This window comes from Hakea prostrata, chromosome 9 (assembly GCF_041222555.1).
Source record: "Hakea prostrata isolate BN-2017 chromosome 9, UWA_Hpros_2, whole genome shotgun sequence".
NCBI lineage: Eukaryota > Viridiplantae > Streptophyta > Magnoliopsida > Proteales > Proteaceae > Hakea > Hakea prostrata.
Window position 1 is genome coordinate 7,501,392 of NC_142608.1, and position 19,179 is coordinate 7,520,570.

Genomic DNA, 19,179 nt, shown 5'->3' on the forward strand with positions numbered 1-19,179 from the left:
GCGGCATCTCTAATCCGTGTTGATATTGTATCATAATCAATATTGGTTGGGCTTGATCAAGTGATACAATTTACGAATATCTACATTGACACAACATAATGCTAATATATAAATTACATGACTCCCACACTTAAAATTACAAGTTACTCACAATTACATTTTCAGTTCAATGTACGTGTAAGATGACCAAAATACTCTTACTTAAAATGATCCCCCAACTCTTGGAGCTAGAGACTCGAACTGCCACCTTCAAAGGTTACAATCTGAATTTTTCATCTCTATAAAATTCGTTTTAATTTATCAGATCTGCTGCATATTTTGTTCTTCCTCATGATTTGTTGCTGCTGATGTGAGTACGGATTTCCAGAACTCTGATTGTCACTCCACTTATTGGCCACCCCAGTTGAGGTTGTAGAGAAAAATACTAACCACTACCCAGCTTGGTGCGCCAAGGATTTCATCCATCTCCACTGTTTCTCCAAGAAGTTCTGTTTGAAGGTTTTTTTTAATCTCTGAAATTCCTAATGAGAAGCACAATCGGAAAGTAGGTGCTGGATCGCCTGTTCTTTCCTTGTAATGTGCTTTTTGAATGTCTTTTTAAATCTGTGGCTCTTTGTTCAACTGGGTTGTAAGGTGGAGAGGAATTCGTTTGTTAGTATTAGGATTTTGATGTTGTTAAATCTATAGTTCTGGGTTCCATCTGTATGGTTGTACGCTACTGCCTTGCCCAGTCCCTTTTTTTTCTTTTATTTCTTAAAATAGAAGTCTCCCTTCTCCCCTCTGAAAATGTATGATTTGCTGTTCTTGAAATTGGAAGTGTTGAGTAGAGAGAGAGGGGTAGAGCCTAGAGGGTAGAAGATCCCAAGAGTTGGGTGGATCATTTTTTTTTTTTTAGTAGAAGGGTGGATCATTCCAAGTCATTGCAAATGCCAAATGCCAAATGTCAAATGAATTAAGTAACCAATCTAAATACACTGAGCTAAGTAAACTCAGCAATAGATGAGGTGATACCTCTTTTATTTATTTATTTAAAAAACTTATTCATGTGATATATTAAATCAACATGGATAAGTGCATGCACACTGTATTGTAGATGAACATTCTCCATTAGCATTTGGTCCATAAATGGTTGAGCATACGCCTTTGCATTTCACATCAGTGCATGGTTGCAGTATGCGTTGGTCAGTGCAAGTAGCAGCATCCACTGATACCAACCAATCACCTACAATTGTTGAAGAAAATAACCAAACTCATCAATACTTCAAATTTATACTCAATAATAATAATAATAATAATAAATTGTTTAGGGATTTTATGCAACTACTGTAATTAACAAGCTTAGAGTAACCAACGGGGTTGGTCCAAGTGGTAAGCAGCTTGGTCCGCTTAAGCAAGGTTCCAGTATCGAAACCTTGTGGATGTAAAAAATCCCCGCTGGGAGACTCACCCACCACAGCCAGGTGTGCGACGCGGGTCAAACACCGGTTTATAAACCGAGGTTGGCAAACAAAAAAAAATAATAATAAAAGAAATAGAACTTACCAGCTGTAACAAAAAGAAGAATGAAACAGACAACAATGGCACTAGTTTTCACCATATTGATGTTTCCTTTGATACACTTGAATAGTTTGATGAAAATTGGACTTGAAGTCTAACATTTTTATAGTGAAGTCTATCATTTCTATAGGCTGCCAAAGGGAAAAAAATCAAAAGAGGTTCAAGATATTTAGATTTTAAGAACTTGAATGCTCCATTAATTAATAAATTAATTGATGAGGAAAAATATTAAGTGCTCGAGATATTAAGATTGAGCCTCAATTCTCTACCTATTAGAGTAGAGGCTTGTGCTCCCTTTATGTTTCTTCATCACATATAAGGATGTGATCCCACTTTTGATGGTCACCTCCTAATATATGGCCTAGAGGTGTGAGGGAGCAAAAAACTCTACCCTGTCAGGTAGAGGATTCGGATTCATTAAGATTATATAAACTTAAATGGTATATTAATTAATAGGATTCGGATTCATTTAGATTATATGAACTTGAATGGCTTGTTTGGTTATATGAATCCAGAGATTTGATTCATAAATGCGAGATTTATTCTCTTTTGGAATGAATCCAAAGATTTATTCCTGTTTGGCTGTGAAAATCCCTAGATTCATGAAATCTGTACATTAAAAAGGTAAATCTGTAGATTTATGGGATGATATGGGGTGACAGATTTCACACTTACTATAAAAGAGCTAAACAATTGTGCATTCACAAAAATTATGTCGACCAATTAGTTTTTCAGGGATGAATCCAAGATTTAAGTTAACCAAACAATTACTTTTATGAACTATGACTCCATAGATTTCAAATTTAGATATTTGAAATCTCTAGACTCATGAACTTGAATGGCATGTTAAATTAATATATCAAAACCCCAAAATTTTACCAAATTTCTTTAGGGTCTGTTTGGTTACATGAGTCTAGAGATTTCAAATATCTAGAAATTTCAAATCTATAGATTTCAAATCTAGAGTCATAATTCACAAAATAACTGTTTGGTTGTGGAATAAAATCTTTGGATTCATCATAAAAAAATATTTGGTTGACGTGATTTTTGTGAATGCACAAATGTGTAGTGTTTTTATAGCCAAAAAATCTCAGATTCACATTTTTAGTGTAAAAAGACAAATCTCTAAATTTCATAAATCTAGAGATCTTCATAACCAACAAGGTATAAATCTATGGATTCATGTAACCAAACAGGCCCTTAAGTTAAGGTTAAATTAATTAAGGGATAATACTATTGCCCTTCTATACTATAGCTTAATTACAATTTTATTTCCTATATTTTTTGAAATTACTAATTTAACCTCCAACTTTGCCTGAAATCATTGTTGCTTCCTTACTGTTAAATTCCATAAGTTAAATGATGACATGACATATTTTATTTTAAAAAAAAAGCTCAAATTAACCCTACGGTTTTATATTATTTATTTACACTTTATATTAAAGTACATTATTAAGTAATTAGGAAAAACTTAAAACTAATTAAACACTTCTTTTCTAGTCAAAATAAATATAGAAAAGAAAAGAAAACTCATTTCCAACTCTTTATATGTAATTTTCAAATTGGTAATAAAAAATAGAAAATTTTAATTTGTTGTGTTATTTTTAATTTTTGTTATTTACTTTCCATTGAATGTTATCAATTTCAAGAAATTTCTACTTTCAATAGATTTTTACTTATTTATTGTCTAATTTGATGTTAACAATTTTAGGAAATTCAGTGTTTTTTATTTTAAATCCAAAATGATAAAAATATACTTGTAAAATTATTTCATATGATTTTTTTTCTTCTTCTAAATGAAGATAATATTATCTTTGGCCTTTTTAATTATAAAAAGGCAAAATAGACATTAAACATTCAATCATAACAGTCGCTTAACACTGTTAGAATTGAGGGGGGCAACAATAATTTCATTGAGCAGGAATCTTTTAGTAATAAAGTTATAATACAAGGAGACAATAGTAATTATCCCTAAATTAATTACTTAATACACCATTCAAATTCATATAATCTTAATGAATCTAGATCCTCTACTTATCAAGGTAGAGTTCTATGCTCCCCTTACAACTATAGACCACGTATTAGGAAGGGGTCCACCAAAGTGGGATCCTCTCCTAATATGTGACAAATAGGTGAGTGGGGAACCCAAGCCTCTACTTTGACAATTAGAGGATCGAGATTCAATCTTAATTTTATTTTTGGTAGAAGAGATTCAATCTTAATTATCTAGTGCTTTTAATATATTTCTACATCAGTTAGTTGATTAATTAATGTAGCATTCAAGTTCCTAAAATCTAGATATTTTGAATTTCTTTTTGATTTCTTTCCTTCGCGAGCCTATAAAAATGATAGACTTTAGGTCCAATTCTCATCGAACCATTCAAGTATATCAAAGAATACATCAGTATAGTGAAAATTGTTGATGGTCAGGGTTTAAACAGAAAGTTGCTTAAAGTATTACACCCTAAGTATTTAACTTAGAATATTGAGACCATTGCTTCTAGCTAGTATTTATAAATAACATTAGATTCTACGGTTAATTTACCTCTCCCATAAAAGGCCCATTACTTTGTTGGATTATAATAGATCTGATGACTTGTATTAGAATATAAGTTAGGTATAACTCGAATGCCTCAACCAAAAGTTGGGTATGACTCCAATACCTCAACAATTTCCTCCTATGTTCTATATATGGCTCAAGCATTAGTCCCATAAATGTAATGTTCAAACTCAAAATTTAATCATTTATAACTTCCAAAAGAATAATATTCAATTAAATTCAAAAGAGTATTTTAACAAAAAAATCATGAGTTTTAAAATAGATCCAAACCCAAAACAAAAAATAAAGGATCTTCATAAATTAATTATTCAATTTGTATTGAGAAAAATTAATAGTTCCTTGTAGCCTCAAACAATTTTACTCATCAAGCTCTAAATTAAGGTGCTTTCCTCTATTTTCGTTGTCTCCTGGAAATTGTGAATTATGAATTTCATAAGATTATGAATCCTACCATTTCGACAGTGCATACGAGTATCTAATTCTACCAAAAGAACTTTAGAATCCAATTAATGGCTAGAAAAACATATGTATTCTCATCAAGTTTATGTATAAGAACAATATATTAATGATTTCTTTTATAAATAACTATTCTATATTTCTATTTGGAATGTTATTGTTATTATGTTCACCATAGTTATCGGTTGTATCATCCAATTTGGAATAACACACCCTTGAACGAAAGACATATCATCAGGTGTGGAATGATATAAAGAAACAACATCATTGAAATATATAACAATTTCTATATTTCTTATTTGGAATAATAAAGCAATCAAACTTCATACAAATGTTGATATATCATCAATGTGAAATGACTTCACGCACCTCTAAACAACATTATCCTACCAAATTATTTGAAATATATAAAATGTCATGAATGATAGCTATGGCTAGATAAAATTCGAATAATTCAAAATAACATAAAATTGGATTAAGACCTACTTATATGGTCTTTAATCTCATTTCCCCCCACAATTTTTAATGTTCGACTTTTTTCAATTCCTTTGTAAGGGCATTTGTTATATGCATGTAGCTTCTGAGATAAAGAGAACTCCCTACAAACAAAACAAAAAAATTAAAAAAAAAAAAAAAAACTGAGGTTACCTTGAATAAGAAGTTCTTTTACCATAATAATAATAAAAGAAGAAGGAGAAAACTTTAAATTGGAGGCAAATATGACTTCCCATCACCAAAAACACAAAAGGCGCCAAACCTTATAGAATATTTAATGTTAAAGCATTGCCATTGCTATTAGAGGTGTACAATAATATAATAAGAGTTAAAAAAAAAAAATACAAAAGTACATAGCACACACTAGTATCTATTCCCCCCCCCCCCCCCCCCCCCCCCAGCCGATAAAAAGAAATATTTTGCCTCGATTATGAAAAGAAAGAGATAGACTAAAGATGCATAGTATATGATACAAAACCAAACAATGCTAGCTATTTAAGGAAAGATACATCATTTGTTACCCTTGCAGCTAGCATAATTAAAGAAAAAAAGAATTATGTTCACGCAAAGTCATTAGCACTACCTAACCAAGCAATAATCCTTTGCGCCCCAATACATAGAACTTCATAATTATAAAAAGATTTTCCGCTAGTAGTGAACATGTCACGACAATTCCTTACACTCTCATTGTCTCCAGTGTATCCTTTTCCACATTATTCTCATGAGGTATTCTCGCCCATTAATATGTTGTGTATATTTCTCAAGAAAAAATTGTATATTTTGAATTATGTCCATTAAATTGGTCTTTGCACCAATGAAAAAATACGACAAAGTACCAATATGAGTGAGATTTCAATTTCTACAATCACTTAGGATCATAGACATGATAGTCTAAAAAATATAAAGGCTATGAATCATTTTCATGTCCAACCAAATTACAGATTAGTCAATTTTCCTTTCAAACTTTGAAGTCAATTTGACTTTTGAGGCTGTTCCAAAAATGGATAGAATATAGTCACCTTAATTGTTCTTTTAAAGCAGCAGTAATGCACGAAAGACAAAGACGGTTATAAATCAGAAAATCTCAAAAATCTTTACCTTTAAATTAAAATCTACTTTTTTTTTCTAAATTTTGCCCATGGATAAGCCAAGTGGCAAATTCAAGCTGAATCTCCATGCACACATTTATAGCCCTTATTAAATGCTTCCCAGCTTAATCCATGTCTCTTCTTCTAATCTTCTCCTACATATACACCATGAATTATGCAACCTGCTCCAAAGGTTCTTCATCTACTATTTGATTCCTTTTCTTTCGAAGTTATATTGTTCATTTCCTTTCAATATCTTCTAGCTCATGGGTCGTAACAAGCTAAGGATTAGGAAATTAGAAAATATAGTTGATCGTCAAGCATTATTCGCGAAACGAAAGAATATGATCATCAAGAAGGCTAAGGAGTTATGCATTCTGTGTGACATTGATGTTGGAGTAATCATGTTCTCCCCCACCAATGACTTGACGATTTTTTCGAGCAGTAGAACGTAAGTGCAAACAACTAATTAATACATGATATTTTTTTCCTTTCTAAAATGTTTATGTTTTGTGTAGCTTTGAGGACCTAGTGATCCGGTCTTTAACTCAGTCCTATCGTATAAAAGGACCGATGTAAGTCATTATTCTTGGAGACCCACATTCAAGGATTTGAAACAAATTTTTATATCCTTTTATTGGTGATTCAATTATCAATTCTGATCTATTTTCTTGTCCATTTGCAGTGGATTTAAGAATGAAGAGGTAATTAGTATATCAAACCCATGAGTTTTGATCTCATCTGGTGTGATTACCTTGTGTTAAGTGTGTTTCTGGCTCACTAACACATAATTGATATTTTTATTTATTTGCCTCTCTTTTCTGATTGATAAATTGCAGCTTCTCTTGAGCTCCATGATACGTTTGAAATATGAAGCAGAGATAATGGAACTGTTTGCCGAGTTCGTCCCCATCTCTCTTTCTCATAGGAATAATTTTAGGCCTTACTAATTTCAATGAGTTATGTGTTTGGGATCCCTATAATTGTAAATTTTTTGTTATCTTCATTTAGTTTAAAGAATATATGCATGCAATTTTTCAATTTAGGACTGATTAGTGAATTGTGCATGATAAAATGCTTCACTTTTTGCTGGAAAATTTGACTTTAATTAGTTTACATCTTAGGAAGATTAGACGCCATAATAATTTTGGTGAATGATTTTAGTTAACCATAGCTTTCACTCATTTACAAGTGAGCATTATTGATATTTTGAAGTCGTTTTTGCTAATGACACTTTTGTTTCCTCTCTTAATGGATGTGCATTCTCGTACACTTGCTTATATACAAAATGGTGGTTTGAAATACAAATGCAGAAAGGAGGTACACACATGACGTTCATGATATGGCATCTTTGTGATAAATTTATTATTTTGCTTACATGAATGAATTCTCATTTAATTGCTATCTTTCCATCAGAAACTTGAAAAAGAGTTAGAGATGCAAAAGCAACGACTGAATGAGATTCAAGAAACCAACAGGTCAGAAGCATGCATTGTCATCTATAGTTACTACATTATATGTGACGGAGAAAGATTAAAAACTTACAAGGATTGAAGTTCTTCTTCAAAGAATTCTTGTATATACTATAAAGAAACTGAAAGCATCTATTCTCATATGAATAGTTCAGAAATGAATTGTGGTATATGTAGACACGTAATAATATCCATTGGAATTACAAATGTAGGTTGTTCAATCCGTATCGCTACCCTCTTGAATCTATTCATCAAGCTGAAATGAGCGAAAAAGCCATTACAAATGAGTTGATGCGTGTCAAAAAATGGAAGGTGGGTGATACTTAATTTTCTGCTTGATTTTCTTGCTTTTCTGGTTGATGGTTTTCGCTCATCTCACTCCTTAACCTTATGCAGGAAAAGTTGTTAAAAAGCCATGCCTCTTATGAGGCAATGGAAGGCTTTGAGGTAAACAAGGAAAGAAAACGAAAGCTTCTTAGTGTATTCTAGATTTAAATGTTTCTCTTTTCTTATTTGGAAAATCTTCTTCAGTTAAAGAATATTGCTGGAGATAGAATGCTGGAGATTCTGAATGAGATGATTCCTACTCCTAATTCTGAACGAGTGAGTGAAGAATTTTCAGAAACCAAACCCATGCTTCCAAGGTACAAGAAGTTTAATTCTCTAGCTACAAAGGATTATATATACATTACAGAAGATTGTAGGACATGAAGGTTCTATCCATTGGATTTAAGTTATCATTGTTATTAATTCATGTTGTGGTGTTCTATACTTTCTCAGAGATCAATCAATTGGCTCATTGGTGGGTCCGCACCAAAACATAAGCTTCATAACATCAAAGTTTCCATTTAATTAAGGTGGACACCTAGCTAGGACTAATTTAAATTTAGTAACCTCTAGTTTTACATATAAAGCTAACTTGGAATCTATACCTTGACTACAGGATTCTTTTTTTGGTGGACTGTCTAACGCATCAGCAAATGACAAAGAAAACAGGGATGTATCTTCAGCTGCTGCGAGTGATCTCCCATGCCTAACATTCATAAGAGACTTATTTAAATCAGGGCTTCAATTGCTTATGAATGAAGTCCTCAAATAATAACAGTCTTAATTGTTCACAAACCTTTTTTTTTTTTTTTTTTTCTTTTCTTTTCTTGTGAAAACATCTGAAGGTTTCTGTGATGGTGTGTGTTGTCATTTTCTCTGATTTTAATTTGGTGGTGTTTTATATTAATTCAACATATTGGCTTTTGCTTATGCTTTATGCAATATTCATCTATGATTTTGAGATTTATGCAATAGCACAGTTAATCAATACTCATACCACCCTAGACATATTGTCAGGGTCAATTACATATACCATGGGGATTGAGGCGAACCTTGACCTTTACTAAGGTAACCTATTGGAAACATCGTTGAGGAATCTCCAAGAACACTTGAAAGGTTGTTATAATCACAATACTTCGTATCAGAGGTATTTTCTTTAAGTTATTTAGACACCCCAGTTTGTGCAATAGGGGTACTAAATGTGTCTTCACTCCCAAGTTCAATCAACCCAAACCTTTAAGGTTGTACCCCAGAAAGGTTACTTCAGGTGTGATTAGGTTATGTTTATTGCTTAAAAGAATAAGAACAAGGGGAGAGAGAGAGAGGAGACAAGTCCCAAGTCATATAGAATTATTAATATTAATTAATATATAGCTATATAACTATGTTGGGTCACACAGGGTTTAGGCTTAGTTCGCGTCATACATGGGTTCGGCCCTTGACCCTAAAGATATGTTACATAGGTCCTTACTATATATGAACAAGATAATCTGCTCATTTCTGTCCAATGTGGGACTAAAGTTTTCATTATAAAAATTATAAGATAAAAGTATATATTTAAAAGAAAAATCATATACATAAAGTAAAGTTTTAAACATTTTTCAAATACAACCACAAGGCAAGACCAAGGACAGCCACCCCCTCCCATGTGTATATATAATATACACATATGTGTATAAACCTTTCCTCAATGTGACTTCATGGAGGCAAAGTTGGGTAGAGATCCACTGTGGGGGTGGCATAGCATCTTCTCTTCTAGGGGAAATAAGTTCTTAAGGAGGGATTAGGGTGGCAAGTTGCTAATGGCCAAACAGTGAATACCTATTTACGAAAGCACCCCGAAGTACATTAGACATGTCCGCCAATTGATTGATGGAGAAGGAAATTGGAAGAGATCACTAGTTAAAATTTTGTTCCCATGGGAGATAGAAACAAGGATTTTTCAACTCCAACTTACTTTTCTTTCAAGGGAGGATAAGCAAATATGGAAGGAAAGAATTTTTGTATAGAAATAAATTGTGGTAGATTTTAATTAACACAATAATAACTATCGGAATTACAAATGTAGATTGTTCAACCCGTTTCGTTACCCTATTGAATCTTCTCATCAAGCTGAAATGAGCGAGAAAGCCATTACAGAAGAGGTGATGCGTGTGAGACAATGGAAGGTAGATGATACTTAATTTTCTTTTCGGTTTTCATCTTATCTTATTTTTCCTAGCTTTTGGTATTGATGGCTTCCTTCCTCTACCCCCCCTAACTCAACGCATAACTATGCAGGAAAAACTATTAAAAAACCAAACCTCTTATGAAGCAGTGAAAGGCATTGATCAGGCAAATTAACAAGAGAAAAGACAAAAGCTTCTTAGTATGTTCTAGATTTAAGTGTTTCGCTTTTCTTATTGGGAAAATCGATCTTCTTCTGTTAAAGAACATTGATGGAGATAGAATGTTGGATATTCTGAAGGAGATGTTTCCTAATGCTAATTCTAAACAAGTGATTGAAGAATTTTCAGAACCCAATCCTATGCTTCCAAGGCACAGGAAGTTTAATTATTCTCCACAATGAATAACCCATTACAGAAGATTGTAGGAGGACATGAATGGTTCTATCCGTTGGACTTAAGTAGTAAAGTTGTCAAAATTCATGCATGTTGTGGTGTTCTCTACTTTCTCAGGGGATCAACCAATTGGCTCATTGGTGGATCCCCACCAAAACATAAGCTTGAGAAGACCAATGCTTCCATTTAATGTAGACATGCACCTTGGACCTTGTATAAGCTAACCTTGATTCATGGACTGTCTAACGCATCAGCAAATGAGGAACAAAATAGGGATGGATCTTCAGCGGCCTTGAGTGTTCATGGGCAGACTGGCATGCCTATTGTCTATCATTCATCAAAGACTTATTTGAATCAGAGCTTTAAGTCTTCCTGAATGAAGACCTCAAATAATAGCAGCTTGTGTTTTTACACCAACTTTTCTTCTATTGTGAACGCATTTGAAGACTTCTGTGATGGTTTTTTTGCCACTTTCTCCAACATTTGGTAGTAGTTTATATTATGAGCTTAAGATATTGGATTTTGCTTATGTTTTATTCAATATCTATATATGAAGCAGTCATGGCCTTGAAATTTATGCATTAAGGGGCGTCAGAGTCTTCGATGCAGCACCTGCTGTCATGTCAAAGGTCGAGTTTTAATTTTGACCATTCATCTCACAGGTGGTTAAAAGCACAGATCGAAATCTCACAGTGCCGAGGACTGAAGTTGAAGCAATCAATCTCGGCGTCGCATTTGGGGAAGAGAGCATAAAGAAAGTGTCAAATAAGCATGTGAACACAAACCCAAAAACGGCAGAGCCTTTTGACGCTTTGACTTGTGGGACCTTTTCAATTTTATGTTGGCTTTTTGACCTGCTGGACAACGTGAATCGAACCTTCTTGCAGCAAAGCAGCGAGGTGCAAGAATCAAACCGGTATCGGTTGATTCGTACCGATACTAGTGTTAGTTCTTTTCGTTGTTATTTTGTTAAATTAAAAATGAAAAAAATATAATAAAATATTGTATCTGCAGAGCATGGTTCTTGCTTTCTACCTCACACTCCTAATCTTTCAAAACATATCATCATAAAAAATTTGGAGATAGAAAAACCCATTTTCTATAAGAAGAGTCAATGATTTAAGTTTTCTCTCTCCATTCTAAGAGTAAATCAATTTTTGCCATTGCATAATTGCATCTCTAGTCATCTCCCTTTGCCTACATTTGAGATCTTTATTTTTTCATTTCATCTTCTTTCGCCTATTTTTGAGATTTTCTTTTTTAATCTAAACGAAGCTGGGTTTTTTTCCTTTGTGTACAAAGTTGCATTATTTTTTATTGTACTAGTTTATCCCATAATTTGTACCTAAACATTTTGGCGTTGTTGCAATACCGATTGCAACCGTTGTATTAACTCCTAAATCATCAAACACTTAATAGTATTATTTCAAATTTATTACAGATTTTTTTCAATTAACTTCAAATTTTAAATTGATTCCAAGGCTTGGAATCTAATTTTGACGGCCTAGTATAAGTAGAGAAGTTGTTCTGTAGAAAATTGAAAATAAATATTTGAATCCCTCCTTACTCATTTTGCTCTTTAGTAGAGCAATGAAAATAATAAAGATAGAAAAGCTAAAGACGCGGGAGTCAAAATTCAATTCCAATTTGTGGGAAAACCGATTCGTAGCTTCCCCCACAAAAGCCATCGATGCCCATTGCCCAAGACTCAGATACAAGCTCACTTTTCTCACAAAATGGCTTTTTGCCCAAATGAAACGCAACAACAAGGTAAGAGCAAGGAAGCTAGACCACCCCTCCCATGAGAACCAAGTCAAGCTCCCTCGCTTTCTCTGTATATATAAATAGACAATTGGCGACATCTCTCCTCAGTTACAGAACCTGAGGAAACAAGCACAATAATTGCTTCTTATACTTAATTAGTGTTGTAGCAACACCTGTTGGTAGTGTTTTTGCCTACCAGGAAGCTTTAGTTTTCATGTCATGATGGCTCAATTTCTTTACCTCTGCTGGATTCTGGTCATGGCAGAGCTCTTGGTGATGCAATCAATGGCTCGAGAGTACCCATTAGATACAGAACTGAAGCAGTCCAAGGTTGGGAGCGGAAGTACCAGAGGCATCGCGAACCCACCCGCAGAACCACCTGAAATCAGACATTTGATGCTCAGAAGTCATCATCATTCGTCAGACAAATCCATTTGTGGTGGAGTTCTTATAATTGGAGGGCTTGCTATTGTATCCATTGCTGTGGTTTTCAGATATATCCGCCTTACAAGAAACAGGAAAGAAGGACAATAACAGTGGCATTTACCTGGGAAGGTAAAACAAGTTGCAAGAGTGTACACTTGAAGAAACATTCAGGAAGATTCAGAGTTTTCTTTTTGAATATTCCACTCAATTGGTAGTAACAACTTTACAACTTCTTCTCGGGCTCTTTTTGATTGATAGCCTAAGATGGGATCAACTATTAGGGATTGAAATTAAGGTTTAAAGTATCAGTTTTGAATATTGTATCGGTCAGGTGATTAGGTGATTTTAGGAGATACGCAACTTCATATCGAGTATTGCATTGCACTTGTTAATATATTTCGTGCAATCCAATAGAGAGGCATATTAATGTGTAAGGAATCAATTGTATCAAATATGAATACGTATCAAAATTTGCCCAACCTGTCAGTATTTCATCCCTCTACACTCACACAAGGCCTGTGCTGCGCATTAATTGCACAACACCCAAGCAATTTCCCCAATCCCTGCCCTCGTAAAGTCTTGGCATGTGAAATCATTCTAATCAAATCTCAAACTCAGACCGTTAAGGGGTACTTTTGTCAATTCATTATGTCTCCAACGGTCTTCATTCGTTCCCTCCAAATGGCGGCCTTTACATTCTGGTACCGATTCCTATTTCCTGACCATTTTTGTTTTCTCTAAACTGAAGATAAAAGCCTCTCTCTCTCTCTCTCTCTCTCTCTCTCTCTCTCTGTTCGTCTTTCCCTCTTTGTTCTGAAACAGGTTTCTCTATTGTCACAAACATGGCCTTTTCCTGCTCGCGTTGCTGCCAAGCTTCAGTATTCTTGACCATTTCTGTAACTCTTGCCATTGTTGCAATCTGTACGTCATTCCACTCGAAACCCAAAACCCAAGTCTTGTCATCTCCAGAATCAGACTCGCGCAACATAGGACGCTCTCTGCATTTGTACGCTTCTCAAGCTCTACGGAGATCTGGTTTCAAGGCAATGGCTACCTTCCTTGAGACCTCTCCTTTATCATTCGTTTCATGTTCAGAATTGACCATATTCGCCATCCAAGATCCACCCATCTCTAACATTTCTCTCCCTCCATTTCTGACGAGAGAACTCCTCCGCTACCATACTTCTCCTAACAAGATTTTCATGGAAGATCTTCTCAAGAAACCTCAAGGTAGTTGTGTCTCGACTCTTCTTCCTGGAAAGCAACTTGCAATCACAAAAGTTAATGCTGCAGAAGGAAAGATCGAAGTGAACCGGGTCTTGATCACTCATCCAGATATTTTCGTCCAAGGTCCCTTAACGATTCATGGAGTTCTTGGACCGTTCGTTCAGTTTGCCCCAGAGGACATTGAGCAGGAAAGAAGTCCTATCGATCCAAACAACTGCAATTCGAACTCAACTCTGGTTGCAGATATACCTCAATTCACAAAACGCGTGCCTTGGGAACGGATTATCAGATCGCTGGGTGTCAACGAATTTGTTTCTTTTGCGATCGGACTTCAATCAGTTCTTGATAGGATTCTTCAAATGTACAGTAGTGGTTTGTGTTCAGTGACACTCTTCGCTCCCCCGGAATTGATTTATGTTGCATTGCCTTTGCCGTTGCTGGAAAAGATTGTGAAGTTTCATATTTCACCTCAGCTATTCACGTACAGGGAACTGGCTTCCCTACCTGAGAAAGCGTCCCTGAGGACATTGATTCCCGGCCAAGATCTTGAAATTACAAAGGGTATTGGCTTCACAGGGATTTTGGCCATTAACGATGTGGAAATCACAGAGCCAGATCTTTTCTCATCAAAAGGGTTTGTAATCCATGGGATTTCTAGAGCTTTCGAGATGGCAAAGATGCCGGGCATTTATTGTTAGATCAGTTGCAGCAGGGGCTCAGCTAATCAACTTAGCTAAGCCGTTACGAGTTCTGGGAATTCTCTTTCCCTTTCTCTTTCTTCCCTTTCAGCTAATCAAGTTAGTCTAGATTCACATTTCATTTTGGGGTAGAAGGAATTCTGTTCCGACTGAAAATTGTAGAGTACTGCAAGTTTACATAGAAGAATTTGAATTTTTGAGATTTTTATGTGGAACCCATTGCAGTGAAACATGGAAGATGCATTCTTCTTCTGTTGCCTCGGATTCCAATTTCAACTGGGTCCTCCACTGTGGAATTCGATCAAATGGAATTGATTTTCAGTCCAGAAACGAAAAAGTTATGGAAAAGTGAATTGCCTGTACAAGGAAAATGGGGACAAAACAGGCTGAGTGTGCCTTACAGCTACACACAGATCCTCGAATGCTGCCAAAGGCTATAGACACCAGAGGTGCTAAAGCTTTGCTCCCATGGGAGTAAGGCTGTCAGCTTGTGTTTGAAGAATTTTTAATAACCTAACAGATACGGAGAGAACCATTAAAGAAGAATTGACTGTGTGATACTTGGTGTTCAGATTAATTAACAATTCAGATTGAAGCAGTGATCTCTCTTCAGAAAAACTTTCCATATATATAATAATTGGGTACGGGGCTCAACTTTCCATATATTTATAAGAACTGGGTACAGAGCTTTGTTTTTTGGGGCAGCTGGGTTCAGAGCTCAACCATTACTAAAATGTTAATGATACTTTCCAATGGAGACTGACATGAAAGAAAAAGAAAAAAAAAAACAAAACAAAAACCCAGCCAAGCAATGAACCAACCAATCCACCAACCAGAGGAAAAAAATCAAGAAGTCCAGGCTAAGAGAAAGATTCCATCACTAGCTAATTGCCTAGCTGTGTAATACCTACAAATCAAAATGCATGAAAAACCCAAAATATCTAATCTTTCACTTCTCTTCCACACAGAATTGTCTCCACTCTTCAATCTATCTAGGTTAGACTTGTTCATGGTTAAATCAAAAAATTGGAATCTAATCCGAAGTGAGAACCAACAAAATTACTCGCTTTCATCCTTCCATTGTATATATGTACTTGCAACACAAACAAAACATACAAACAGAACTCCAAACCCTAATCCCCAAACATGCACTTTTTACAACCCTAGCAAGCAACTCGTGGCAAGAGAGAAAGGAAAAGAAAGGGGAAGGGAGCAGCCTCACGGAAACGGTTCAATTTTCAGTCAGTTTCATCTTTGGGTGTCAAATCCCTTCTGCTTCCGGCCATCAGAAACGCCTGCAAAGCATCGGTTTATTTTAAGTTTAATTTTATAATGCTCTTGAAATAATAAAATTCTCACTTAATGAGAAAAGTAAATCAGTTTCTAAATTAATTCAGACCACAAATGTACTTCTGTTTTTTTTAAAGAAAAGAAGGGTTCCAGAAATGCTTTCAGTATCCAAGAACTGAAACCATTTTCAGCACCAGTAATGATGCAGGGAAATCATTAATTCCGACACGAAAGGGATGAACGCATAAAAATTCCCCATTAAACAAGCAACAATCGTTTTAAAAATTAATTTTTTTTGAGAAAAACAAAAACATAGAATAAGAAAAATCTTCATGAATCATGAGGATTGCTTAGATCGAGGGGAATTAAAGAAGAACCTGATCTGGAATTCAGTGACGCATGCGGTTTTGTTTCGCAATTAGGCGGATCATCGAAGAGAGAAAGGGAAAGCTGCTTATGAGCAACTCCGATGTCGAAGAGAATGACACCCGATGATGGATCGTCAACAACGATTCCTTTAACAGGCAACCACAGAAATAGTTCTTTCTGTGAGAGACCTTCAAGCCCAGCAAGCGCTCCATAGCTAAGATTACCCTTTATGACACTCTCAAAGTAGACTCTGTCTTCATATTTCGCCAAACAAGGCTGGTCTAGAAACACTTCCAAAAGCCCGTTCTCGTGTAACTTATACGATTTTACAGCCTTAGGAAGAAGACCGGCAGGTAAACCATTGCTTCGGAGAAGATCGTGAATCGGATCGCAGTTTGCAAAAGGAAGAACAACGACTATCACAAACCCTAAAATCCACATAAACACCGCGAGACGACTCTGCTGTAAAGCCATGGCCTTCAAACAGAAAAGGAGGGAGAAGGAGAAGAAGAAGGGGGTTTTTCAGAGGTTCTAACCTAAAGAAGCTTGGAGCCATTGAAGAATGCTGTAATTATAAAGCTTCATTGAGTGATGACGACTCCCCACATGTGAAATTACCTAATACCCATCTCTACTATGTCAATTGACAAAGTTAGCCTTATAGAGGATATTACTGCGCAAGCGTGAAGGAATCACGGAAATAGATATTGTTTTACGTTATTTAATTAATGGGTTAGTTTGGTAATTTGAGGAATTGAACGAAAGGGTTCGGATTGAATTTGAGGGACAATGGAGAGTTTGAAACGGTTTGAAGGATCATAAAGTAAGTCGACAGCCTAACTGAGAACGCTAAGATTTTATTCTACTTACGCCCTACATGAGAAACGCTTACTTTGAATGGTAAGCGTGACTCACACACATGGACAGACATCCACATTGGGGGACCTCGCTTCAGAATTGTCATGCAAAATACTTGGATCTTTCGAAGTGAAATCTCGGCTGAAATTTTGATCTCGACTATTGAAATTCAACGGTCGAGATTGAAATCTCAATTGAGATTTTGATCTCAACCATTAAAATTCAAGGGTTGAGATTGAAATCTCGATTGATCATCATGCGCATGACTGAAGCAATTTTACACAAAAACAAAGAAGAAGAAAAAAAGAAGAAGCACCAGTGTAGCACGTCTCTCCTATCTGTCCTAGTGAGGCCTGTGGTGCTTTAGAGTGTTTGACTAGGCAGTGGAAATCACGATGTTTTCATTTCTTATTTTCGAAACTCACGGGATGGATCCGCTCCCCTCATCGAAGAGACAAATGTGTTTTTTTTTACGTTTCTCAATCACATAGTACGAGTGAAACTCACGTTTAAAAGTTGACAATATAGATCAGGAGAAGTCCCAGGTGGATTTCATCTCTATTGTATAGTTTAAAAACGTTAAGAGTGCACATTGTTCTTTGATCGAAATTTGAAACCCGTATCCTTTGCCGGTCAATCGAAATGACATGGTTGGTTTTGTTTGCCTTGCTTTCTTTGAGGCTAGAATGGTAATTTAAATATTCATCGTTACATATGAAGGTTAACCAATTTTTCTATTATTTTTCTAGGTTTAGGTTTGTTATTGTATTCTCTCTTCTTCTTTTATATTTTATTTGGAGAAAATAAAAGGGTATTATGGAGATTGCATAGCATAGGTTAAACAGTGTTTTGTTTTGGGACTTCCAAGAATGATGATCATTGTCACCAGCATTATCATTTCATGCTTGTTTAAAACGCGTGTTTTTGGTATCCTTTTGAAGTTGATTGAACGTAAAGAGAGGAAGGTATGGCCTATGGGAAAGAGAGTCTAGGATATATGTTTTAATTCTTTAGGTGGCAATCACTTTTTATCTTTCTCATAGATTTTTTAATGTTTCTCTCATGACATTTCGTACATGGAATTGATTGAGATGCCACGCGTTTTGTCTATTAAATGGCCTACCTCGTTAAGCTTTCATAACATGGAATCGGATCTCTTTCTGTAATCGGTTCAGAATCCGAGTCAAACCAGTTTTAGGGTTGTCTTCGTGCATCATTTCTAGGGTTTAAAGCTCGAAACCCATTTAAATTGAGTTAGAATGAAATCGGATCGGAAACAACTAGACTCAGTCATGATTCCGGTTCCAAGTTTAATAATCTTCAAGCATGGAGCTTCGTGGTCTTGAAACTCGTGAGCTATGATGAGTTTTGACTCAACTCATTCCTCTTGATTTGATTGATTTGATTAACTTGATATCGTATTTTGGGTAATATGTTTGTTGAGGTAGATTTCATAAATGTGGGGATTTTGTTTAGGGTATAACATGGACCGTTAGATTGAAATTTCGGTCAAGATTTTAAATAGTTATGTTTAATTGTTCAACGCATTAATGATTTTAAATTGAAATAAAATCCCTAGTGTGATTCTTTCCGTCAAGCATTTGCTTTACAATATATATAAAAAATTTACCCGTTTTACTGGATTCAATAATATCACCTGGATTCAATAATATGTGATACGGAAGTTTCAAACCTAACCACGTAGGACCCGAACGGGTTCCTCATATCCGGTTAGCACTCGTCTCTTTGACCATCGGATTATACCCGAATGGGGCTTCACATGTTATCGGGATATAGCCGACTAAGTTGACCAAGGCACAATGAACGCTCAACTAATATGGTAACCTTTCTCTCTTAAGAAAGTCAACTCCACCGACGATTGCACGGGGCTAATAGCACGAAGGCGTGATCTCAAGAGATATGACAACCCCTGTCGGATAGACTTACCAAATGCATATAAGGTAAGTTAATCAATATAAGATGGGAGACATACCTCTCTAGTAAGCATCCAATACACTTTAAGTATAATCT

At 35.3% G+C, this 19,179-nt stretch overlaps 2 protein-coding genes across 2 annotated transcripts; one reads left to right on the forward strand and one right to left on the reverse strand.

Annotated features, from left to right (window-relative positions):
• Positions 1–13,347: 13,347 nt before the first annotated feature.
• Positions 13,348–14,631, forward strand: FLA21 (FASCICLIN-like arabinogalactan protein 21 precursor). Its single transcript, XM_089168654.1, has one exon. It carries the CDS (start codon positions 13,549–13,551, stop codon positions 14,629–14,631), a length of 1,083 nt encoding a protein of 360 aa, XP_089024780.1. The 5' UTR covers positions 13,348–13,548.
• Positions 13,538–16,820, reverse strand: LOC149004417 (serine protease, putative (Protein of unknown function, DUF538)). The gene is made up of 2 exons (XM_089135606.1): positions 16,299–16,820; positions 13,538–15,926 (listed from the first exon to the last, which is right to left on the reverse strand). The coding sequence occupies exons 1-2, from the start codon at positions 16,762–16,764 to the stop codon at positions 15,880–15,882; spliced, it is 513 nt and encodes a 170-aa protein (XP_088991732.1). The 5' UTR covers positions 16,765–16,820; the 3' UTR covers positions 13,538–15,879.
• Positions 16,821–19,179: the final 2,359 nt, after the last annotated feature.